The 25,554-nt window shown below is 40.3% G+C and overlaps 1 protein-coding gene across 7 annotated transcripts in view; it reads left to right on the top strand.

Annotated features, from left to right (window-relative positions):
- The window catches only part of ralgapa2 (Ral GTPase activating protein catalytic subunit alpha 2), a 107,265-nt gene that overhangs the window by 51,675 nt on the left and 30,036 nt on the right, over nucleotides 1–25,554 (top strand). For all 7 annotated transcript variants that reach the window (XM_014999936.2, XM_014999928.2, XM_088002337.1 and 4 more), the window contains 12 exons: nucleotides 1,134–1,192; nucleotides 1,616–1,724; nucleotides 4,339–4,449; nucleotides 4,669–4,737; nucleotides 6,157–6,294; nucleotides 8,525–8,702; nucleotides 11,573–12,401; nucleotides 13,187–13,258; nucleotides 13,887–14,010; nucleotides 15,327–15,482; nucleotides 18,951–19,109; nucleotides 22,894–23,021. In XM_014999936.2, coding sequence (XP_014855422.2) covers nucleotides 1,134–1,192; nucleotides 1,616–1,724; nucleotides 4,339–4,449; nucleotides 4,669–4,737; nucleotides 6,157–6,294; nucleotides 8,525–8,702; nucleotides 11,573–12,401; nucleotides 13,187–13,258; nucleotides 13,887–14,010; nucleotides 15,327–15,482; nucleotides 18,951–19,109; nucleotides 22,894–23,021 — 2,132 coding nt within the window. The remainder of the gene's footprint in view (nucleotides 1–1,133; nucleotides 1,193–1,615; nucleotides 1,725–4,338; nucleotides 4,450–4,668; nucleotides 4,738–6,156; nucleotides 6,295–8,524; nucleotides 8,703–11,572; nucleotides 12,402–13,186; nucleotides 13,259–13,886; nucleotides 14,011–15,326; nucleotides 15,483–18,950; nucleotides 19,110–22,893; nucleotides 23,022–25,554) is intronic.

Raw genomic sequence — 25,554 nt, 5'->3', positions numbered from 1 at the left:
AAATAGAGGACAAAGTAGTAATTGGCAGCCCCCACAAAAATATTTACAGCAGATGCTCTTCATTTCCAAGAGACATTTTTAAGGAAGTTTATATCCAACTAACAAATTATGTTTTTCAGCAGGATGATGGTAGCAAATAGGGGGATCCAGTTGCAAACCAATGTTAGTGGTAGAGCTGTTTGTCAACTGGTTCTGTCATCATCAACAAGACAGCAGCTTTGATGCTGCATCTATTCATCAATATAAGGTCTCTCTTGGAAAATGTTAAACATTCCTCCTTTTTTGTAGAGTTTATAAAGGTATGCAGTTTATCTTCACAAATGACTTCATTTGTATAGGGATTCCTGCTAATGCCTTTCCTAATATCACCATGTTAGCTTACAAATGTTGTACAGATGCCTCATTCTTAGACGTTGGGACCAATTCCCAACCTTTGTAAAGTTCTAAGCTGCTGATTTTAAGTCAGTAGGGCTACAAGTTTTGCAGTGTAACAACCCACTGTGAAAGCATAGCCTTGTCCCCAGACATTTTTTGAAAAATGCAACCTGTGGGCAGTGCCAAGGGACACTGAGGGGCGAGTGTGGGGAATGGGCAGAGGGGGGTTTACTCAGGAGGAGGGAAAACACTGTTGCCAACTTAGGGCCTTTGTCTCTATAGTTGGTGACTTTTCAGACACATCCAGCGACTTCTTTTCAAAAAAGCTACTAGTTACATTTTTCTGGTATTGAAGACTTTGGCGACATAGAAAACCCCAATCGCAGTAACTGTCCTGACTGAGTGAGGAGCGAGTGCTGCCCTGAACCCTTCCCGTATCCTAAGTACTGCAGTGAATCTCTCACAGTCATCCTTCAGCGAACCGACTGCTGTCAGAGCAGAGATGAGACCCATTCCACTCAGTGTCCACAATGCAAATGAAACAAACGCGCACAAAGCTGAAGAACGCTACAGATCAATGTTCACTATTCCACAAAAATTTCACATTTTGCACAGAAGCATAAAGTTTGCAATTCATGCAGGTTATCTCTTAAAAGGCTGATTTGTGGTTTAATGCTGTAGATTAATCAAGTAAAGTGCCTTTGAAATGATTATTTGAGAATTAATTGTGAAATTATTCTTTTTTGTTTTCTGCTCAGAATTATCTGGTTAAAATTCTTCTGGATGCAGCCACAAAAGAATATTTTGAAGGAGCAAGGTAATGATCATCTGTGCTGGTCTCAATATTTTACTCTAAAGAACTACTGGTAGTTTTTGTTTTAGTTTAATAAATAGTCATTATTTTCTACATATCTTTCTTGGTTCATCTCAATAAATCAGAATGTCATAGAAACATGTATAGATTTTTCTCATTCAGTTTAAAGAGTAAGACATAACATCATAAAATACAGATTAAGATAGATTAATTACAGAGTGACTTGAAGCATTTATTTCTATTAATAGTACTGCAACTAATGACAATCAAATACATTTTTTCATTTTGTTTATGTGTTTATACTGGAAAGAGAAATATTTTCTAACTGCAGAAATACTTTTATAGATTTATAAAAAAATAATAATAATAATAATAACATTGCTTCTTCTTAATTTGCATGTGTCGTGTTCTGATTATGCCATTCAGGTGCATTGCTGTGTGCAGCCTGGGCCTGTGGGTGTGTGAAGAGCTCACGCAAAACAACATTCACCACCAGGTTAAAGATGCCATCAATGTTCTGGGAGTAACACTAAAGGTTTGTAGCTTTAGAAATAAGTTATGTTCACAAATTGTGAAGCAGAAAGCTTCACTTTTTTAAATTACTTTCATCATTTGCAATTTAATGCATCATATTTCTACGGGGGAAAAAAATAACAAAATCCAGATAATTATTGTGTCTTAAATAAATAGGAACATAATAGCTGTTGTTATTTTACAATCCCTATCGGGGCTCGGGCTTTAGCAAAAATGAGAGTTGATTGCGTTAAAGGACTGTGGAACAATTTGGACATAGTGAAAGACCGAGGAAAAAAGTGTTAGAATAAAACATGTCCATGATGTGATGTGACTCACAGGTATATTTTAGAAGAACCCTCTTTTCTCGCTGAGTGAAGAGATGCAGAGAACCAGAGGAGGCTGCCCCTTTTTCCCCCTCATGGAAAAGGATTTTGGGCGGTGGCGTAATTTCCAGGCTGCTCGCTCTCGGTAGATGTGGGCCAATTTAAGCAGCTACATCTCCCAGCTTCCTGCTCAAGCACCCCCTGCCTCCCCCACCCCACCCCTTCTCTAATGGAGCAGTAATCACTCCCCTGTACAACTTGACACACAGACTCAACCAGCCCCAAAATAGAGGGTATAGGCTGGGTGGGGGATCTAGGGGGAAGAGTGGCACTGAGAGTCTCTTTTCTAAAAGCAGGTGCTGAACTCTCAGGGCCCCTTTTTGTGTTTGGCCATTTCTGTACTCCCCACATTGTCTGCCCTTGTTACATGTTGAGAGGCATTCAGCTGGAAGAAATGGGAAATTCTATTTCTCCACAAAGAATTTCAAATCACTGAAGAAATCCACATTTGAAGGAAAATTGTCAACAGCTCAATTCTTTCCTCCGATGAGTCTGGAGAAAATGAGGCAGGGTGGTGAAGTGAAATGAAATTATGCTGATAATCTGCGCAGTAAGTGAAAAAACTAAATTTAAGGAGAATTACGGAGAATTTTGCTCCAGAAAGTGCGACTTTCGCCAAAACTTTAATTCACCATCTTCAATAAGCCTTGGCTTCCTGCTTCTGTAAGATTCAGGTTTTTGAGTGAGACCTGCTGTAGCAAGTAGCAGAAAATGAACTTCACAGTGATCATCACAGAGGGCCAACTTTTTGGGAAGTTTGAAAGACTTAAAAGCTTCAAAGTATACTGGTCTGTCTATAATCGTTTTGCATAGAAACGCGCGTCACAGATAAAAAGGGGAAAATTTCAGCACTCTCCAGTCTTCCTTTACATGGCAAAGTAGCTCACTGCGGTTTTTGTTCAGATTGTTGAGCTGATCGGAAGCACACACACAGGAAAAAGAAAACATTAATAACTTATCTACTGACTTTTAAAATGAACAATTGTTAGCATCTGTCCATGTTCCCTAGCCTTAAAGTGGTTTAGAAACCTCACTATTCATCCTCTGAGACATAGATGAGTAAAATGTTCTCTTGTCACGACTTTTGATGATTAAACTCCCAGGTAGTCTTTTTGTCTGTGATGAGGTTGTCTTTATCTCTCAGTCTAAGGATTTCTGTATTGATCTTCTGATAAAGTGTGGTCACATTTAGTCTGTCTGATGGTGCTTTGGATGCACCACACTCAGTTTCCTCCCGGCGCTTTCCTTCCTTGTAAATTATCAATCTGTTCGTGATCTGACACTGAGGAAGCGCCTTGCTTTACTTAAAGCAACCAGCTCACTTCTTTCACTTTACTGTTGTTCCAACAGCACATTTCCTACATGCAGTAATCACAGTTAGGCTGAAACATTGAGGTGAATTGATTTATAAAATTGTCCATTCATTTGGACCTGTATCGCAAATTAATGTTTAGTTTTTAGTGATTTAGTTGAATAACTAATTTCTATGATAAAATGACAAAACATAGGATTTAAACCAACTTAATGCAAAAGTTTTGAACGTACCGTGAATTTTATCCAATCCAAATAGGGTCAAAACTATACAACTGAATCCAAGCAAAAACACACAGTCCTACTATTTGGTTAATATTTTGTACATTGTTTAAACTGTTTTTGTCACTGTCAACAAATTTTTGATTTGGTCTGCACAACATGTTGCATATTTACTGGTGTCATCACAAATATCTGCTTGTACGGCAATAAATATTTGCTAACCATATGAATATGTACTTTCAGCCCATCCATACTAACAATACATATCAAATGACACTTGTTATGTAGTAGAATGTGTTTTTTTTTTTTTTTTTGTTGGGGATCATCAGAGATTACCTTTTCTTCATCCAGCAGTTGGACAGGTGTAGAATCAGGAAAAGGCCAGCTAATACCTCTGCAGACCCCACACATCCTGGACACAAACTGTTATACTGCTGAGCACTATTTGCAAATTTCAGCTACCACAGAGTCACTTTCTTCTTGATGAACACAATGAAGATCCTTCAGCCTGAGTAGTATGATGAGTAAAGCTGATTCTGATTTTCAAAAGGTGTCACCAATGCGACATTTTTACCTTTTACCTTATTACTGAGATGGGCATAAACATCTTCACTTTTTCCTGCTTGCTGAATTAACTACTCATTATCTGAACTCTTTGTTACAGTTGGAAGACAATTTGTCTTTTTAAGTTCCTAATATCACCTCTTCTTTCTTTAGTTTGGGAACAAAGTAGTGGCCCAAGTCACCTGTGACATGTTTCAGCTGCTGATTTCTCACTGGGAACATCTCCAGAGACTGGATCCAACTCTTCCCAAGAAGATAATTGAGGTATCACACATACACATATACTGTAATGGATGGAAATTTCTATTGTTTTAAAAGGAAGTGGTGGATCAGTCATTTTTTTTTACTTTTGCATGTAAATACTCCAAATTCAACAATTTCACAGTTATTTTCCTACACAAGTACGGCTCTGCGTATGAATAGGAGAGCATAACAATAGATGTGTCATCCAATTATTTTTCACCTTGTTTTGTCCCAACACAGATCTTTGTGGCTACAATAGCCTTTTTGTTGCCAAGCGCAGAGCACTCGACAGTGGAAGCAGACAAAAAGGTACATCTATAGATCTAAAGGCCCTTGATCTATCATGTCGGAATGGTGCATTTGCAGGAATGTTTCCACTGAAGTGATTTGTTATCCTTTTTTTCTGTACCTTCATCTCTCTAAGGCTTTCCTGTCACATTTTTTTTTCTTTGTGGTAATGCAGTTACCATTGATGCTTGTATAGTTACGTCTTAATATTTGTTTTGCTAATCAACTTAAAAAAATGCAACTGATGTAAAAATGTTAATTATTATGAAGAAACATGGAAAATAATGAATTCTCAGCAAAGACGGGCTGCATTATAACTTATACACTCGTGGAAAACTGTCTGCTTAGAATGCTGTTTCCGAATATAGTAAAGGGAAGTTCAGTGGTAGGAAAAATGTGATACAAAAAATCCTCTGGACTTGGTAAAGCGGTATGCAAGCACAGCACACGCCATTTACAAAAAAGGTTCACAAGCAACAGGGATGCACAATGCTTTGTGAGGATTGTGTAGCAACATTACATAGACTTGTTTTTCAGAGAGACACCTGACTCCTACTGAGTCTTCACAAGTCACGAAAATAGTGGTGCACAGATAAGTTAGCCAGATGACGAATCATCCCAGGTTTTCTTAATTTTTGGAGTTCAGTGATTGGTCGATCTTATCTATCCCTAGAAAGGTCTAGAAATCAACCACTGTCCTAGCTTGACATTTTTCCCCCCATCATTATTTTGATTTTGCTTCACTGGCTGAATGCATTTATTTAGTAAGCAAAGAAGGACACATTATACTATCAGTTTGGCTTTTAGACAGCTTTAACTTCAGGTTGGCCCATGGTTCTCAAAGACTCTGAAATGTAGTTCTGTTTTTTGGGATTTTTTACTATCAAAGATTCCAAAGTACAAATTGTGGTGTAAATAATCTGCTTTAAGTCTAAACATTAGTTCCAAGTGTTCCATATTTTGAAATTAAATGAAGGTCATCTAAGTGGGTGTAGAATCAAAAACAGTGTTAGAAATTACTTGAGAGCCCCTCCAAATCAGAGACCAATTTTAGCAATTTGTTGTTTTCGCTATTTGTGGATACTACATGCAATAAGATCTTGCTATTCAAGTGGATTCACAGGCAATACTTGGTACTAAAATGCTCTGCATGATTAGGATGGAAAAATCTAGAAAAAAAAATATATGTAGAGAGTTTAACCTGTACCATAAAACCGACACCTCTGGATTGATTTGTTTTTCTTTGTTTGTCTAACATTCTTGTTTTCAAAAGAGCTGAATTTATGCTTTCAATATAACAAACACACTAAATTTATTACTTTGTCATTTTGTTTTGAAAAGAATTCCGAAAAAAATAAAATAAAATAAAACCTGATGTTCTAATATACCGAGATTCACTTGTAGATATACCTAAAATATTATGTATCTTGTCACTTTAAGATGATGGTTTCGCTGCTACTTTGCTTGCTGGACTGGTGTATGGCTGTTCCCCTGAGCCTGCTGCTAGAACCCATCACCAAGTCGTCTTTGGAGCCCCACTCACCCAGCAAGGCCCCGCTCCTGGACTACATCTACAGGGTGAGCGTTTAAATCCGAAAGTTTCCACTTAAAAATAAACAAAACAAACAAACATATATATACATATTTTTTTAGCGTGTTCTGGAAGATTCATAACCTTCATTCACAGAGACAGCAGTCTTAACTATACTCCCTCCACCAGCACACAATGCCACATGGGATTGTAGCTTTAATTAGACTCACCTCCACCATGACCTCATAACCATGCCTCATTTAACATTATGGTGGAATAACCATATAGAAGCATCCATCGTAGCTGACACCAATGATTGGTATTTGTCATATGCAGAAAACCTTTAACAAGTCCACTCTAACCTTTATTTGATTGCTTAAAACATGCAAAATATTCAACATTTAATCTACATATCCGTTTTTATTCCTCTAACTTTTTTTTTATTTATGTTCTGACCCTGAGGATGAGGGCCAGGCTTTAGGCACAAATGAATGAGGTATTATTCATTCCCTCCTGTCTGGGCAGATGCGGTCAACGGCAGATCTTTGTAAGGATGTCACCCCTGATAAGAAATGGTCCAATTATTCAAACAGGACCTTTTGTCCAATTGATAAGCTCAGGCTCTAAACGCTTGTCCTGGAGATTTGAATGGAATATGTCTTAATATGAGAGAGACTGCAGCTGCTATGAAAGCAAATACAATTAGGCATGATTGGTCGTCCATCGGCACACAAAAGGCGCGGTCCCTCTGGGTTTCCATCTGAGGTGTGACAATATTAGTGCAATATCAGGACCAAAATCTCTTTACATTTCTATGGGCTCGTTGGCTTCTAATTATTCTGTTTACCAAGCAGAGAATTACCTCGCTAATAGGAAACAACTTCTTTTCTTCCCTTATTTGCTTGTGTCAGTAACAGATAGTGTTATGCCTCCTGTAATTACCAGTTTATATATTTTTCAAAACACAGCTTAAAAAGACACTGCTGGGGGGGGAAAAAATGGGGCAAAAGAAGTTGATTTTGGTGGATGCTCACAGCTTTAAAATGCAACATTGCTCCAGACCTCGGTGGTTCATTGGAGTTGTGCTCAAGCTTCTCCATCTGCTCTCTCTCTCCCTGCCTCAGCAGCCAGCTGCACCACCCTCTGTGTGTGTGTCTGCGTGTGTGTGTATGTGTGTGCATAAGGAGGAAGACGGCAAGAATATCATATCTGCATTTTTGTTTACATACATCTGCCCCCTTGTTATTTGATGTATCTTTATGTACACAGTGTACTTGCATCTCTGCGCAATATGCGCCCCTCTAACTGAGCTATGCTTGTTTATTCTGTTACCTTCCAGGAACTGTTGCTATGTGAGGTGCACTCACTTACTTGTCAGGCACAGCCGTGCCCCCCTCCCTCTTTTTTTTTTTTTTTTTTTACCTCTCCACTGAGGAAGCTCTTTGGGGCTTTGGTGTAGCAGCTGTTTGGTTCAGGTCTTTTCAGCATCAAGCCGCCAATCCCTCCCCCATGCACTCAGCTTGGTAGAAGCATCCACATACTGTCTACATTGCCCTACACAATACTGTTTCACATGGCAGGGCCAGACTGCCTCTCCAAGCGTCTCTCAGCCAAGTGTACTGAATGGGATTAGCTTTTTTTTTTTTTTTTTTTTGCATGGCTTTACTCAAGTTGCTCCAGTCTGAATAAGAGGCGCCCTCATCTACATACATTTAGCATACGTTTTGCACTGTCTGATAATTTTTTATCTACCTATCAGCAAATTTTGCTCTATACAGGTGTTTGTGTGTGTATGTTTGTGGTGAGAGCAGAGCGCAGGGATAATGTCTTAATTAAATCAAACAGTGTAAACCTGTCCAATGGCTGTAATCAACTGCCCCAGTGCGCCTTATCTAGTGTTGCCAACGGATGCTCTGCCATCTGTTATGTAGATCGATACACTCACACATCAGAGGAGAAATGGATTAGTGGCAATAAAGACCCTCTTTTCTTCACCCCCCTCCCCCCCCACTCCTCAACTCGGCCTCGCCTTATGATGTAAATAGACCGTATATTACCCCCTTTGCACGCTCCAGGATCTTGTCCGTCTCAAACAGGTCTGCAGGAGCATCTCTGCGCAATGTCGTGCCAGGCACAAAGAGATCTTATCTTTACGCATTAGTGTTGAGTTTAAGTCTTCAAAGTGCAGCGTGCTCTCACGTCACAGAAAAACAACACAAGCACACTTCGTCTGGACATGATCAACCTGCTTTTTTATTTTTTCCTTCTCTCTCTTAGGTGCTTCACTGCTGTGTGTCCGGCTCCAACCTGCACACCCAGCAGAGCCACTACCTGCTCAGTCTGTCGGACTTATCCAACGAATACGACCTGATGTTGGGTCAGGTGAAGAGCTTCGAGCCTCCACCCTCCCAAATGACCACAGCAGACTTTGGCAACCTGTTGACAGTAGCTGAGGGTAAGGGCGCAACAATATGGACCAGTGTGATGTTTCCCACAGTAACATTGAGTAAACATCCTACAGTTTCAGAGCATTAACACAAAAGTACAAAACAGAACTGCACAAAATGATTAAATGGGTTTTATTTAAAACGGAAGAGCAATAACTTTTCATACTTCTACTGAAATAACTTGATCAAAGAATAAAAGATGACAATAATGATAAAAGTAAGCTTTCAGCTTAAGTACCTATAGATGATATATGTGGCCTGTCCAGAAGTATTTGGGGCCACTTTTAGTTACACATTTTACAAGATGGAGAAGTGATTGCAATTAGTAGTGTAAATTATGTTATCTGTTGTTTATTGTACATATTGCAAATGGGTTTTGTACATCACTATGTTGCTAGTTGAGAAAGTGTAATTTTCTTAATGTTATTTTAATCCATAATGTCCCACAATTGTTGATTTGACATTTCTTCTTCTATAAAACTCATTAGATATTAATACTTTATTTCTCTTCTAGTTTTTCTTAAAACAAAAGCCATTTCACACTAGATTGTTGATTTGAAACTGTGTTGAAATAATGATCACTTAATACAAAGTTGATTTTTAGGTTTTTTTGTCCATATTGGCCAATTTATTTATTTATTTTTTAATGTATTTCAGTTCATGGAGTAATTAAAATAAATGTTGAATTTAGCTGAATACAGCACGGTAAACTTTCATTGTATTACTAGCTAATATTAGCTGGTTAATTGGATAGCCTGTCTGCTTGGGTAGTTAGCCTGCAACCTTACAGCAAGAAAGTTTTGTGTTCAAGTTTGCATGTTCTTCCTGTGCATGGTTGAGTTCTGTCTGGATGCTCTGGCTTCTTCCCATAGTTCAAAAACATGACTGTTGGAATAATTGGTCTCTAAATTATAGGTGTAAGTGTGTGTCTGTGTGCACATGATTGTTTGTCCTCTGTGTCTCTGTGATGGACTTGCGACTTCTCCAGGGTGCATCCTGCCTATCACACAATGTTCGACAGGCACCAGCTCCCCTGCGACTCTGCACAGGACAAGAGCGTATAGACAATGGATGTGTTTCTTTTTGTATTTGAGAAAGGGCGGCAATCGTTTGCTTCATCATTTGTACTTCTGCCTTGTTTCTAGTGGATATTGTGCTGTAGCAAAACTACAAGCCTCATTATGCAGGCATGGTGCTCTGTGGAAAGGATTTGATCCCATTCAGTCTTCCCCAGACTCCATTTAAAAAAAAAAAGCTTTGACAATGACAAGCACAATCTGTGGAATGAAACATTAAGTTCAATATAATGCAACATAAAAGTAATTGTTCCTACAAATACAAAAGTCATCAGGCTAAGTATGCATTTTTTTAATACATCTAAGTTTAAATTTAAGTCATAAATTGATAAAAATTGATTATTCCTTGCTCTTAGTCTGCAAAGCATATCTTTAAAATGGGCTCCAATTAATGAGAGGTGATGGGACCATGGTTGTCCATGTTTTTGACATGAAAGAAGAGGGGGGAAGGAACGGCTCAGCAATACTTTATCCTCCATAGAATTGGAGAAAATTCTGGTCATGTTTACATTAATTCGCAAACGGTAAATGTTAGTCCAAAGGCATGTGTTGGTATGTAAAAACAGAAGCATGGGAGAGAGAAAACCGGCATTTAGTCGTTCCTGTCTGTAGCAAATTAGGACGATGCCCGCCCTCTCTACTACAACATTTCCCTTGGGGAAAAAAAAAAAAAAAGAACCAAAAATGGTTACAGGTAAAAGCAAACTCTAAGTAGTCCATCCATTTGGAGCCTCTCCATTAGATGTCAATATCTTATTAAAAGTATGAAAAGAAAATCAGCCATCAGAGGGAATGGAATTTTTGCATTAGTGCCGAGCCGTAAAGAGAAGACCCATTATGGGGTTTAGATAAAATTGTTGATTTTTTTTTCTCTTTTTTTTTTCCCTTTTTATGACCTTGTGATTCCATTAGGCAACGCAGTTCTCTCCCTACTTCGTGTCCTCAACTTCTAAAAGTCATCAAAGCCCAGATACAGAGTGCCAATGTGAACTGAAACAATGTAAAATAAATATCCTAGAAATAAAAAGCTTTTGTCTGTAAAATTTCGCCACACGTCTGCGTTTTGGTGCACTGCAGCACGGAGTCTTGGTAGAAATAACAAAACACTATCAAAAGGGCAAACCAAAGAGTGCCGGCCGGCCTAGTTATATTCATGCCCTCACCTCATATTGATCAAGTCACATCAAAGGGCCAGCACATCTCTAATGCAGCTTGGCCTGCTCTCTAAAGAGCTTTCTCCACTTTGATGAGGGATGATGGTATTGATAGCACTGTCACAATGCAAAAGTACATCTTCTTGTTTTTCCCCCACATCACTGCAGAATAAAGCGCTGCATGCCTTTCACTTGGGGAGCAAAAAACCCTGCGTATTTACATAAATGCAATCCACAGAGCAGAGTTCTATTCAGCGGCCTGTAAAGATGCTCGTTCTCATTAGCACCTGGCTGGTCTCAATGCTCATCTATTGTAGGAAGACTCAATGGGCTTTTCAGACTTGTCTCTTATGATTAGATTCTACCTACTTAGAGGTGTGCTGGCCAAGCTATTGTGAGAAATAAATAAAACACCACCTTTTAGTGATCATAAATGAGATTTGGCTTTGTGTAAAAGGAGCTAATAGAGATGATGGCATGTCTGCACACAAATGTTGAGCTTTTTAAATTCTGCATTGAATATGATACGTTATGAAGCAGCCAGTGTTCGATTAGAGTTCTCTAATGTGTTTTTCCTTCAGCTAATATCTCAGTATTTTAATCCTTTTTTGTTTTGTTTTGTTTTTTTTGTTTTTTTTGTCCTGTCAGAGAAGCGGCGTCGAAACATGGAGCTCATCCCTTTGACGGCGCGGATGGTCATGACTCATCTGGTGAACCATCTTGGCCACCATCCCCTCAGCGGTGGCCCGGCTCTCCTTCACAGCCTTGTGAGCGAAAACCACGACAATCCGTATGTGGAGTCGTCCGAGCTGTCCTCTGAGGTCTTTAAAAGCCCCAACCTGCAGCTGTTCGTCTTCAACGACAGCACGCTGGTGTCCTACCTTCAGATCCCAGCCGAGGCGCCCACCGCAGGTCAACCCCCGCACCCTTCCTCCCAAGTTCGCATCATCGTCCGAGACATTTCAGGAAAGTACTCTTGGGATGGAACGATTCTGTACTGCACTGCGCAGGAGGACCCTGATGTGGGTGCTTTCCATCCAGCTGACCCGCCTCTTTCAAAAACCTCCAATACACACGGCAGAAACCAGCCAACCTCTCCGCTGAAAGGACATTACAAAACTCACTGCTCCGTCTCAGACTCCCTCTCTAACTTCTGCGAAGAGGACGAGGTCGATGTGCTGGATAAACTTTTGGAGGACCTTAGCCACAGCAGCCCAGAATGCCTCCCTCAGCCACGGCTCCAGCTCAATCAGCCAGCCCCGTCACCTCATGGCATGAACCTGGAACAAGAGAACACTATACTGGAGGCCATTCTCCGTCAGACTCAGCAGGAGGAGGAGCAAGTCAGGAAGTGGGATGCCGATGTGAGCTTTCGGGCTGCCTGCCAGAGGGAACCCTCCCACCAGGAACCAAAAGCTCCTTTCTATTTCTGCAGACTGCTTCTTAATGATCTGGGCATGAACTCATGGGATCGCAGGTATTATCAAATGAAATGGGCTACAGTTATATGTAGAGATGTGCCAATGAATCAGACAGAGATCAATTAATCAGATAAACTGTTTTTCTGTAGGGACAGTTTGATTAGGATTAGGATAATTGGGAGTTTTTAGAACTAATGTCCTAAACTTTATTTAAAATTATGCTGGCTGAGGCGCTGTCGGGTGCTGAAGTTATGTTTGCACATCGTCCCTCAGGGTTTCTCAGTGAGAATAAGTTTGCTTCAGTTGTTTTAATGGCTTCTTCTCCTACTTGTGGACCCCTCTTTTACACACTGAATGATGTTATAGTTATGTTTTTGTAAAGATGTTTCCAAAGGATTCACTTGTGAAGCACAGCTGTAGTAACTCAGCTGTTGCCTTGTTAGTTAAAGAGAGAGTAAAACTAAAGCCATATTGGAGTCTGCTGGGTCTTAATCTCCTCTCCGCAGGGTAAAGGTGCCCAGCTGTTTTCATCAGCGTCTACAAAGCCACATCTTTCTAGTGCTGCCCCGTAAATTAAAAGCTTACACCTCTTAATAGTGATGGTGCAACAGGCACACAGCAAATAGGAGATTGTATTTTGCACCTGTGCCTTTTTCTTCTTCTTTTTTTTTTTTTTTTTTGGTTTGATAACTAAATCAGCACCTGAACTTTCTCCTGAAAGCTATTTGCATACAGTCAGTGCCTGTTGGTTGTTGGTAACTTGATAGATAGATGAATTGTGATTTTTCTCTGTATTAAAAAAACTCACCTTGAATCTTATTTTTTTTTTGTTTTCAAAAAGAAAAAGCTTCCACTTGCTGAAGAAAAACTCTAAACTTCTAAGAGAGCTGAAGAACTTGGACTCCAGGCAGTGGTAAGTTGTTTTTTATTCGCCGTCTACAGCAGAAATTAGATTAAATTACGCTAGGTTTTGCTTGAGATACCAGAGAAAACAATTGTCTGTAATTTAGTGCCCTTCTTTTCTATCATCAAACTACCGCTGCAGCTTTCTGCCATACTTGTTTTAGCCTGAGTGAAAGCAGCAATATATTGCCCCCCTGTTTGTAACACCATTATTTTCCTCATGCAAGCCCCAACTAACCACAACTCTGAAAATCCCTTACCATCTCTCTTGTACCTCTTCTCCCAATCGATACAAACTTCCCACACTACCGATGACAAGAGTGTATTGAAGAAAATCCACAGAATTGAAGCTTATTTTCGCCGATGTACCAGATTGTTAGGACAATAACAGTTTGTGCACAAGCATGCAAAGTGCCCCAAAACCTAGCGTAGAGCAATGCACTGCCATGGCAACAGGGGAAATGGACGGGCAGAGTTTGCTGCAGTTCTTTCAAAAATCAAGTGAAAAGAGGAGAAATTTTGTAGAAATTTGGCAAATGTTCTTTATTTTTTCTTTTTGAGTTTTGCTTAGTTTATCAATTTGACTACGGGATATTTTCTGACCTCTAATTTTCTCTACTTTTTATGATGTTCTGTAGCCGAGAGACGCACAAAATTGCTGTGTTCTACATCAGAGAAGGCCAGGAAGACAAGTGCTCCATCTTGTCGAACTACGCAGGCAGTCAGGCCTATGAAGACTTTGTATCTGGACTGGGATGGGAGGTGGGAACACCTACAGCTCTTTTTTTTACTTTATTTTTTTTACAGTGAATTGTCTATGCTCCAATTTGCTTGAAGCTTTGTTTTTTCCTAAAATGTAACGGTGAAAAGGATTTTTCTGAAGCCTTCCTGACATGAGTGGTTATTAAGAGGCGACTTAACACCATGTTTTAGAGAGAGCATTCACTGTAATACTGGGTTTTAATAATACTTTAAACAACTTTGAAATGATTATGGAGCTTAGTATCTGCTATTAGCAATTAGATCTGGCAGAATTTTTAAAAGAGGATGTTGTATGTCGAACAGCAAAGGGAAACCGCAGGGAATTAAACAAAGCAACTTTAGGCAGATTCCCAAAATGGGTTCCTGAATGCTTTCTTCATAAGAAGTGAACTTTGCAGTACCTTTTTATTTATGTAGGCATTTTCTTGTCATTGTGGTAAATCTAAAAAGAGCAGTTCATGTCAGATATTTCCCAATTTTCCGGTCAATGCTGTATGCAGGAAACATAGAAAATGAAAAAAAAAAAAACTGATAATAAAATAAAAACAAGTACAGCTCTCTGCCGACTGCACAAGGTGATTAAAGGCAGTGAGCTCAAATTAACAGCATTATTCTTAAATTGTCTCGTAGCAGAAAACGACTGCCTTGGGTATGTGACTTCAAATGTTCTCCTAGCTGGGGGCTTTAATTAATGGTTTAATCGTGGGTCGTAATCTCAGGTAATGAAATGAAGAAGCACACTATTGAAGGTGCTCTGAAAAATGTTTGATGAAAATTACCATGTTGGTTAATGTCTTGCTCAACACGTTCATACAGAGACGTGATCTGTATGAACGTCTCTGTATGAACCAGGTAGGACGGTTCCTACCTGTTGGTAGGAGGAAGTGTGCATCCGTGAGTTTGCACAACGTTTCTGAACCGACCCATGTTCACGAGAAGTGTAACGTTTTTATTGTCCTTTAAAACTTTCTTGAGTTACTTAGAAACCTTAAAGACCTGACGTTAACATTAAAATTTCACCACAGAAAATGTTTTTTCTGAGATAAAAAAAAAATAACTGTATAGATACATTTCAGCTTAACTTTATGCCTTTTGACTCCAGTCACCTGAAGAGTTGCTGTCAGCTTCAACCGGCAGCAGTCAGAGTGGCGCGTTTGCTGGTTGGAGAAAGATCAGATATTTAAGTTTCCAATCAGTGCTGATCAAACTGAAAACCATCTGATTCTCCTCACCAGCCCTTTCTCACTACATCTCTGCTGAACCTAAATGAACATCTCCAGACTACAGTAAATTATACACTCAGCTGTATTCCTCAGGTGGACCTGGCCACACACTGCGGTTTTATGGGAGGACTCCAAAGGAATGGCAGCACAGGTCTAACAGCTCCCTATTACGCTACCTCCACTGTAGAAGTCATATTCCATGTATCCACGCGGATGCCATCTGATTCTGATGACTGTCTCACCAAAAAGGTAAAAATAAAATCTTGTTAGCTCATCTAACACCCTGTAGAAATGTGGACTATCATCTTCTTTAAAGGTTTTACATACCTGAGTGCATAAAGACACTTGTGTAAAGCTTCTTTATACATTAGATGCGGTGAAATGGCTCCACAGTCATGCCTGCCCAGAGCCATGTGTTGTGTAGCCTCCACTTCTGTGTTAAGCTGTGATCAGGAGGTGTGACTCCAAAGTACGGGCATTGATTAGTGACCCTGGTCAGGAAGGCCTGAGGAGTAGAGAATCGCAGGCGCGTGAGTGAAGAGAGGGCATGTGCCGCTGTGGTAATGACTATGATTCTGCCAGCCCCTGCCCCCCTCCCTGCGCGCTGTGACCAGGGCCTGGATTCAGCCATTAGCTCTCCCTGCTAGGGCAGGCGCCGGCCGGATGCCGGCAGGATCCTTTTATCCAATTCCTGCTGCCGCCACAGGAGCAATCGATAGGGTTCTGCTGTGGGATTCTAAGCTCTAGTGCAGCGGTAGCAGTTAGCACGGAGAAATGAGCCGCAAGGCCCCTGCCCGCACTGCCAATCTTCTCATACAGTACCCTGCTGGGAAGGGAAATTCATCAGGCTCTCCTCATATCCAACCACAATCCCACTCTCAGGCTTTCTCCCTCTTGTGTTTTTTTTTTTTTGTTTTTTGTTTTTTTTTTAAATGGTACACTACTCATTCCAAACATGCGCCTAAGTTTCTCGTACGGCCACTGAAAATTAGTGTAGAGTTTGAAGGAAGAGTTTCTCCTGTCCTCACCAAAGTGAGGCGCTGGAGGGTGGTGCTATCCCATCACCATACATTTCACCAGAAACTTCTGTAATTGCTCTGGCTCACCTTGCTCAGATCCCCACACCAACCACAAGTCTGACAAAAAAAATTGGCAGACTGGCTGTTGGTGCAAATGCTTTAAAAAAAAAAAAAAAAAAAAAAAAAAAAAGATAGGAGGGAGAAGAAGAATTGGAATGAGAAAACAGGCTTTGTCTCTGTCCAAGTAGGATGTTTCTCTGTCAATTTAAAAATAACACTTAGTCCAGCAGTCACCCACTTTACTGGCTGTAACCATAGAAGCATACCGTGGGGAGATACGGATGGGGTAGCTCTGGCTGAGCAGATTTGTCTTTTTGAAGATGATAGAAGGGGGGCAGACAATCCTGAAAAGGAAAAGAAAAAAAAAAAAGAAGAGAACCACAAATTCCTGAATCCAATTGTGGGTTTTAGTGCAGTGCAGGCTGCAGCAGTAGCAGCTGGCTTCAGTAATGGGGTTATTGAAACGACCTGCAGGGTTGGGGTCAGGCCATGTAGTTCTTATGTGCATGTGTGTGAAAGGGAGCGAGATAGACGGGTGCCTTAGCTATCACACTCACCCCCCCAGGCACTACAGCTTAACTAGGCTGCTGCAGGTTGTTTTTATAAGGAGCCTCTTTTGTTCTGGAGTCCTCTGGTTTTCTGTTTCCATGTGTGTGAAGCCCAGTGGTTGGATGGGAGGTCAAAGAGGGATAATTGGACAAGAGCCTTTGACTCGAATCACATTTTATTAAAGAAGTCTCAAACATTTGGATGTGATTAACAGAGGGGTAAATAGATTTGTGCAGAAGATGATTTACTAGAGCATAAGCATCCTCATTAAACTTGTCATTCAGCTCATCCAAATGCTAATATCTTAACCCAAATTAACATCCCAGTGTTAATTGTCTCCTGCAAATGCATATTCAACATTTTCTCTGAAATTGTCCCAGTGACTGACCCGGCTGGTACCTGCTGATCCTTGGACAGACAGACTGAACTGCCGAGCTTCAGTAATCAGCATGCCGTGGATTTGTTTAAGATTACCGTATTACCATAATTAAGGGCTTATAATAGAATGTGCTAATTGCATTTTTTGTTGGCAAGGGCATGTTTCTTAATGGCTCATTAGGCCAACAGTACATTGGCAGATGTTTTCTTCTGAGTGGAGGCTCACTTCTCAGTGTCCTCGATAGAAATCGGAAGGGGGGAATCGGAAAGGGTGCTTGGTCACAGGACTAGCAGCTGACGCATCAAACTTTTTCACATTTTAACATCATAACATCATTGTATTTCGTCGGAATTTTGTTTAAGACAGACCAATACTAAGAAGTGCTGTCAAGTGAAAGGAACAGAATATGTGATTTTTTTATCCATGGAAGACCGAAGTTGAAACTCTGTAGGCTCTAAAAGGTTCTCTTTGAGTATTTCTCTGTGAGAGGCTCAACTGTGACAAAATCCATTTTTACCAGTTAGAGAGCATTCCCATGGCATGATACGACCACCACCATGTTCGATAATGGAGTTTGAAAGATTGGGTTATTATTGTGCACTCCTCCAGAGTTAATGGGCCTCTTAACTTTTTCTCTGGCCAGAGCTCTTCTTGCCCAGACGCTGGTTAGGTAGACTGTCAGGTATACATTTGTGTTATTTTTGGCTAATGCCCTTTGAGATGCTCAGAGCTTTGAGTAGTGTTTTATAACTTAACCCAGTGTTCAACTTCTCCACAATTTTCTCTGAAATGAAATGACACTCAAGTGGATTTGATGTGAGGAACGTTGGTTCCATTTGATTGTTTTTTTTAGAAGTATTGGAATAAAGGGTCCATTGTTTTATTTGTTAAAAAATTTCCTAAACCTTGTATTCTTTTCCTTTCACTTCAAATGTATGCACTGTTTTATGTGGACCTGTAACATGAAATTCAGATAAAGATTTTGACATTTGCGATTGTAATGTGACAAAACATGTAATACTTCAAGGGGTGGGAATACTGTGGCAAGGTGCCATAGTTAATATTAACCTGTAAGAGAATATAATGCGACTTTGTTCACCTGTTTGCCTTCAAAAAAGGGGGGGGGAACCTGTTTACCTTTTATAAACTACTGTCAACCTATTTCCTGTCATTTAAGAGTGTCTTCTTGTCCTGCCCAGTTTCATTTGTGTTTATGAATAGAGTGGAAATGGGAAGCAATTTAAGCTCTGATGGGGAAGGTTAATTGGATTTGAATTACTTTGGTTTTAAAAGTGCAATTTTGTCTATTTTGTGTTTGCTATTTGAATTTGTAATGAAAAATCTATAAAAGGAGGTAAATCCAGGACCTCAACCCCCAGTGTTAACCATTATTTATTTTTTTTAACAAACTTTGTGATTTTTCTTACACCTGCTGATTGCAGTGATAAAAGATGGTTTCACTTTTTTGGGGGGGCACCTTTCAAGTAAATATTCTTTATATCTCTTATTGCCTTGTTTTTTTTTGTTTTTTTTTTCCCTCAGCTCTAGTTTTCTCTCCTGGTCTCTAGAGGTAATACAAGACGGACTAGCAATACAGTCTTTTGCAATAATCCGCCTAAATTTGTCGTCTTTCCTTCATCACCGTAACAGTGGAAATAACATGCACTACCAAGGCTCTTGATTAGAATGATTTTTGTGTTTATTTGGCAGCTGCGTCACTTGGGCAACGATGAGGTGCACATCGTGTGGTCCGAGCACACCAGGGACTACCGTTGTGGCATCATCCCAACTGACTTTGGAGACGTGCTCATTATCATCTACCCAATGAAGAATCACATGTATTTCATCCAGGTCATTAAGAAGCCTCAGGTAAATATTTATAGACGTTGTAACGTAATTGTAAATCTTTTTTTTTTTTTTTCTCCTGTGGTAGAGCTTTTTAATCGTCACTTTAAGGCAGCGGAGTCGAGGGCTCAGGTCCGGTGACCGTGCATCGTTGGTCCAAATTACATCCTCAGCATTCGTTCAAGTTCCACAAAGTCGTGCTAATTATACAATTATTTGATTCAGGTGTGCTGAGATGGAGACGGATCTGAAAGTTGCAGAACACGGCTACCAGTGTTACAGAGAGCAGTTTAAGGACGACATCATGTTAAACTGCAGGATTCAATTTTTACCAGAGTAAATTTAAATTCAGTCAAATAATCACACTTTAAGAGAGAATTGCCTTTAATTGAATCAATACAACTATAGACCCTCTGTCTGGCTGTAATTGGTTGTTTTTGACTGGGAGTGGGGTAGGAGAAGGACCACAGGGGAGGAAACTCGATTTTTTTTTTTTTTTTTTTTTGGACTGTCTTATATTATAATAAAAAGGACATAGTGACAGTTGTAGCAAATATGAATAAAAACATTTATAAAAGTCACTTACTGCAGCTTTGAGTTGTTACAATCCTCGTTTAATTTATGTTAAGACTTTTTACTTCTCTATACCAATAAAATGTTTAGTACAGTGATCCCTCGTTTTTCGCGGGGGTTGCGTTCCGAAAATAACCCGCGATAAATGAAATCCGCGAAGTAGTTACCTTTAGTTTTTACAATTATTACACAGCATAATTAAATACTCTACATTGAAACCAAAGAACAAAACCTGTTTTCAGGTCAGCGGATGTGCGTGTGCATCAATCGGGCCTTAATGTGATCCGGAGTCGGGTCATTAAAGCGTCTCCTCCAACCTGCCCCGCGAGATTCACAGCTGTATCTACGGCAGAGCGAAGGATCTCGTCAAGCGAGCCTCCGGTCGGGTTTCGCGCTGCCTCTGGCCACAGTTTTTTCCAGCAGGCATTCAAAGTTTCAGTTTCCATCTCTTGAATGGCCAATCTGTATTACTTGTATTTTCTGTATCACTTGTATTTAAATACCGTAACATTATTGGCACACAGGTAGAGAAGGAGCTCGGAGACTGTTTAGCCAATCAGGATGCAGAACACAATGCTCTGTGAAAAAAACTGCACAAAAGAAATCCGCAAAGCGGCAAGACCGCGAAAGGTGAACCGCATTATAGCGAGGGATCACTGTACTTCTTTGGAAAGCATGTACACTAACGCTTATGCGTTGGTGTACATGTTTCATATAAAAAGGAAGAAACAGTACATTTTGTGAAGTAAAAGCTTTTTTTTTTGTCCCCCTGGAATTCCTGGACAGTCTCTGCTGCTCTAACACAAGTTTATCTGGGTTTTACAGAGCAGTTATAATATACAACACTTTAACCTGTGAAACTTAGTGTTCTCTTCCTTAACTTAATTCATTCCTATAGGACTTTCAAAGAGCAGAAATGGGGCTGAGCAGGCCTCATCACTCAGGCAGGCAGAGAGCAGCAGGGATCATGACGGGTTCTTTTTAGCTGTTCACTCACTGAAAGTGTCTGCAAAGGTGCACTGACACTTAGACTGTGGAGAAAACCCCACATTTGTCAAATCTAGAAATGAACACATTGTATAATATATGTCCAATTATGCAATTTTCCAAACCACTGACTGAGTCTGGATTGACTTGTTATGTGATCTGGACTGTCAGAGTTTGAAAGAGTGTTATAGTCTGGTTATTACGGTACTTTTTTTTTAATAGAAATTATTAACCCACAATAAGCAAATGCCCACCCAAAAAGCTGTGATTCTAAATACTGTTTTTGAACATTTAGGTGGTGGAGGCAGTAAAAACCTACTGGTATCCTGGTAAAGACCCTGCCGTATTTAGTTGAGAGAAGGTTTTGCTTTTCCACATGCTGGTTCGCAGTTGAAGCTTTCTGAGACACTTAATGGATAAGATCCATCATCAAACATCCAAACGTCCCCTCCTGTGACAAGCCAAATTGTACACCATAAAGTCTTCAACTGTGTTCAGACAGCACGGTGCTGTTTTAATATATTGTCTCTGTTTATGTGGTAATGCAATCTCTTCCCTACATTTCCTGTTCTTTTTTTTTTCTTGTGAATTTTTAAAAGATGTTTCTGCTTTCTGTTTTCTGTCTGAAGGCTTTCAGTCCTCTTCTCCTCCAGCAGTGCATTATTACCCACACTGTGGGTATGTGCTCTCAGAGGTGGTTACTGCCCTTTGTTGGTTAGCTTTCATCTTGGTTACTTTGCAGTGCTGTACTCGATGTGTGGCCTCACAGAGGGCAGTGAAATGTCTAAACTCCTAAAGCCACTGATGACGACTTTCAGATGGTCAAAAATATCTATTTACACTCTTTTTGCATGAATATTTTTTCAAAAAAATCCTTAACATATTTGTGGGATGTTATGAATAAAAGAAAATGATTGCATCTAAAAGAAATATATTTTTTTCTTTTTTTGAACAACATCTCCATAAAAAATGTTCTTTAATTCAACTGGACTCTTAAAGTGTCTGAACTGCCAAGTTGAACCTTTCAGGAACCCTTTGACATTCGCGTCAACTTCCAGGTCAATGACTATTGAGCTCTGGTGATTAAGGGCCCCTTCCAATATGCATGAACAGACGCGTGTACAACTCCCGCACACACACACGCACACACACTCAGGCTGTTGCTAAAATTCATATTGCTCCTTTTGTATTTGTCCAGCAGCTCAATATGAGGGCATTGTATAGCATTGATTGTCATTTTAATTTCATTTACCTAACATTGATTCGCATTAGATATGTGTAGTTGTCATGCAAAGTTAGGAAAAATTCAATTTCAACTTGAACCCTTTGCCCTAAACAGATGGAGCAACCGTTTGGAAGAAATATCCATGAAGATTTTTAATCCAAGAATCTCCTGCAGTGCTGCGAAAAAGGATTTGCTCCATAACAGATTTGTTTAAAATTTAGTTTTTTTGTTGTTTTTTTTCACACTCATTGTTTCAAATTATATTATATAATATGTAGGTAAATGCACACATTGTTCTAGCTGCACCTGAAAAACTAATCGCCCACCTGCTAAAATAATTACCTGACAGTCACACACATTTTTTATATGAGTAGCCACACCCCAACGTGTTTACTGCCAGGCCAGAAGAGCAAAGAAACCCCTTAAACAGAACCTGTGTGATCACAAGGTAGACATGTATTAGTCTGGGATGGGTTACAAAGATATTTTGAAGGCATAGGGGCTCCAGTGAATCACATTGAATCTAAGCACTTGACAGCATTAATTTGTTCTGAAGCAAACCATCAAGTCAGTCTCTGATAGCCTAAACAATAAAAAAAAAAAACAATAGGAACATAGTGGTCCAGTCAAAGTCCAAGCTTGAAACTGATTATGACATTACAATTAATGGCTCACTCAAGACAATTCTGCAAAAAAAAAAAGTCTGACAAAATTCCTTCATAATGGCATAAAAGACTAATTGTGAGTTAGCCTGAACACTGGATAGCAGTTATTGCAGTGGCGTGACCTGTTATTAGATATAAGGGGCAATTAGTTTTGTAAATTGGAAGTTTTAATTGGTTTGGATAGATTTTTTTTTTTTTTTTTTTACCAAAATAAAATACATTTTTGGTCAGTTTTTTTTTTTTTTTTTTTTCATCGTGTGACAAAAAAGCACTGTACAAATAATCATTGGACTCAAATTATTATTTTTTTCTTCTTTTAATTCTCATGTATTTGTTTTTTCTCTCTGAAACTCTTTAGGTTCCTTTCTTTGGACCTCTGTTTAATGGCGCCATCGTCACCGGGTCGCTGTTGCCAAGTTTGGTACGAGTCACTTGTATCAATGCCAGCAGAGCTGTCAAGTCCCGGCTGACTCTCTACCAGAGCTTGTATCCTTTACACCTCCACCGTGTCTTCTTCACTATCTCATATAACAACAGATCATCACTTGAATGCTTTAGTGTAAAAAAAAAAAAAAAAGAAAAAGACCAGCAATTGAGGTAAAACTTTCCAAAGCTTCAGTTTATAGTGAAACTAAAACCCCTTCTGGGCAAATTCATTGAGACATGTGGCGTGCATGTCGTGTTAGCCGGTGTACACAGCTGAGTGCTGACAGCGATCTTTATGAGCTGCCTTATTTACATATAACTATTAGGTTGGGCTGTTTCACAGCCTGGAGCAAAATGGGAGGTTTGTAGGGCTGTTTTGGGTTGGAGCAGAGATAATGTGTCATCATCTATCACTACCATTATATGGACGAAAAAGAGAGCCAAAATAAAAGCGCCATGAGCAAATACATGTAAGTGCATTCAGACACACACGCCTGCGTCCCTCCACCCATCCAACAGTGTGCCGTTAAGAGCCTGACTCCAGCTGTAGTTGTCAGTTGGTTTAAAGAGAGTGTAATTACCAGTGGAGATAAATTAGCATGTGAATACCGGCAGCATGGAGTTGTTGGCGGTGCAGGGTGAGATGGGGGGGGGGCAGAATCGGGATGGCCCCTTGAGGGAGAAATCCGATCTCCTCAAACGCCCCTGCTCCTCCTCGGACTACATGTACAGCACCTTCTCACCGCAGCGCCTCCGTCCCACTGGTAGTTGCTATAGAAACCTCCCCCAAAGGAGTGTGTTCAGTTTGGAAGGAAGTTCTTGTATTTGTGTTTTCAGGTGCACGTACTTGTTGTTTTTAAAACTTTCCTGTCGTCATACTCATGCATCAACCACCGTCTGTCCCAAATCAAGCTGCGACACACGCCGCGTTGCCTGTGTGTAAGTATGCATCCGTCCGTGTGCGTTTCACAATGCATCGCATCGCCCCCCCCCCCCCCCAACCCAGTATCAGGCTGTGTCTGTGTGTCCCCTGGGGCATCCTGAGTGACAGATGTCTGTTACCCAACGCCAAGTGAATTAGCCCAGTGTGACTGTCTGTGCCAGAGCTGAGGGGGAGCAGAGGTGGTGGGGCCACTGCCGGCCTGTGTGAGCCTCAGGGAGGTTGCAGTATGGGGGTGGTGGGAGTCGATGGAGAGAGGGGCGAGTAACAGGCCTGTGTTGAGTCGCACGGCTTCACCTGGCATTCCTTAGCAGAGGAGCAATAAGCACAAAGGCGCGATCTATGGGAGGAGATAAGCGCTGCCTCTGGAGGTCTGGCACTGATAGGCAGCCAGACCTCACACTGTCCAAGAGTAGATGAACAAGTGAGCCAGGCAGAGCACACTGCCAATATCTGTAGGTCTGATGTTTGTATGTTGAATGAGAGTTCTTGTCAGGATAGTGGCAGTGAAATAGCGAAATCTGTAATGGTTTGTTAAAGCTATATATTAACAAATTTTAGGGTAGTTGAGGTTCTTTCATGTGTTGATTGTTCAGCAGTGGCAGTAGGAACTGGAAATGCCGTTTCAAGTTTAGCTTTGAGCCGTGTTCAACACTGGATGTGCATTGCTCCGGTTTTATTTCCCCGTTTATTGCATTGTTTTGCTTCTTTAGATATGCAGATCTATATCTTTAACAAGTCAGAGCAACAACTTGTGTTTTTTGTTTTTTTTTCCCTGTAGGATGTGTGTGTGTTTTCCTTTTTCTGTGCAAGAAGAAAATCCTCATCCTTAGTTTACCCCTCCACAATGCCTTAACAATCCACAGCCTGCTCTCTGCCTGTGAGGCCACTCTCCAAGGTAATTAGAGAATATTTCTTCAAAGAGGAGCTATATGACCCCTGTGTGTCCAGATAAAAGGCCAGTGTGGCTCAGCAGCCCCCTCTCTCGCTCCGTCACAAGGCTCAAGAGGACTCCAGCAGTCCGCTGCAACGCTCCCAGAATCTCTCAAGCTAATAAGATTTGATATTAAAAAATGTCCACCAGCAACATTGCAGGAAAATACACACGGATGGGCAACAATGTTTTTTCAGTAGGATACCACCTCGTAATATCTTTCCCCATTATGTCCTGTTTCCTTCCATCTCCCCTTTTCCTCTCTCCTGCTGATTTGTTAAATCCGACCTGCTCAATCCACTTTTTCATGAGCTCCACAGCTGCTAGTTGCACTTTTCTTGCACATTTTGTCTCAGCTTCCTCTGTCAGGACACTGCATCGGCCTCAAACTAATAAGAATCTTATCACAAGCCTTTTACAAACAACTCATCATGGATAATTTATTATTTATGTATGTCTGATAGAAAATGCAACTGGTCTGGCTTTGTGGTCAGAGCATCCCATCTGTAGCTTGTCTATCCTTCACAGCGGCTTTGTCAACACCGGTGACCACAAAATGTTTTTCTGTTTTTTTTTTTTTAAACCACAGTTTTTTTTTTATTGAGTAATTTCTGCACTTGTGTATGCTGGGTTCCTACACAGTCCTGAAAGGGTTGGAAAAGCATATTATTTGCTTTCAGCGTTTTTAAGGTCTGAATCAGTAGGGAAAGAATTTCAAC

This window comes from Poecilia mexicana, unplaced genomic scaffold (assembly GCF_051168715.1).
Source record: "Poecilia mexicana isolate PSO_F unplaced genomic scaffold, ASM5116871v1 scaffold_22, whole genome shotgun sequence".
Lineage (NCBI taxonomy): Eukaryota > Metazoa > Chordata > Actinopteri > Cyprinodontiformes > Poeciliidae > Poecilia > Poecilia mexicana.
This window is presented reverse-complemented; position numbering and strand designations above follow the sequence as displayed.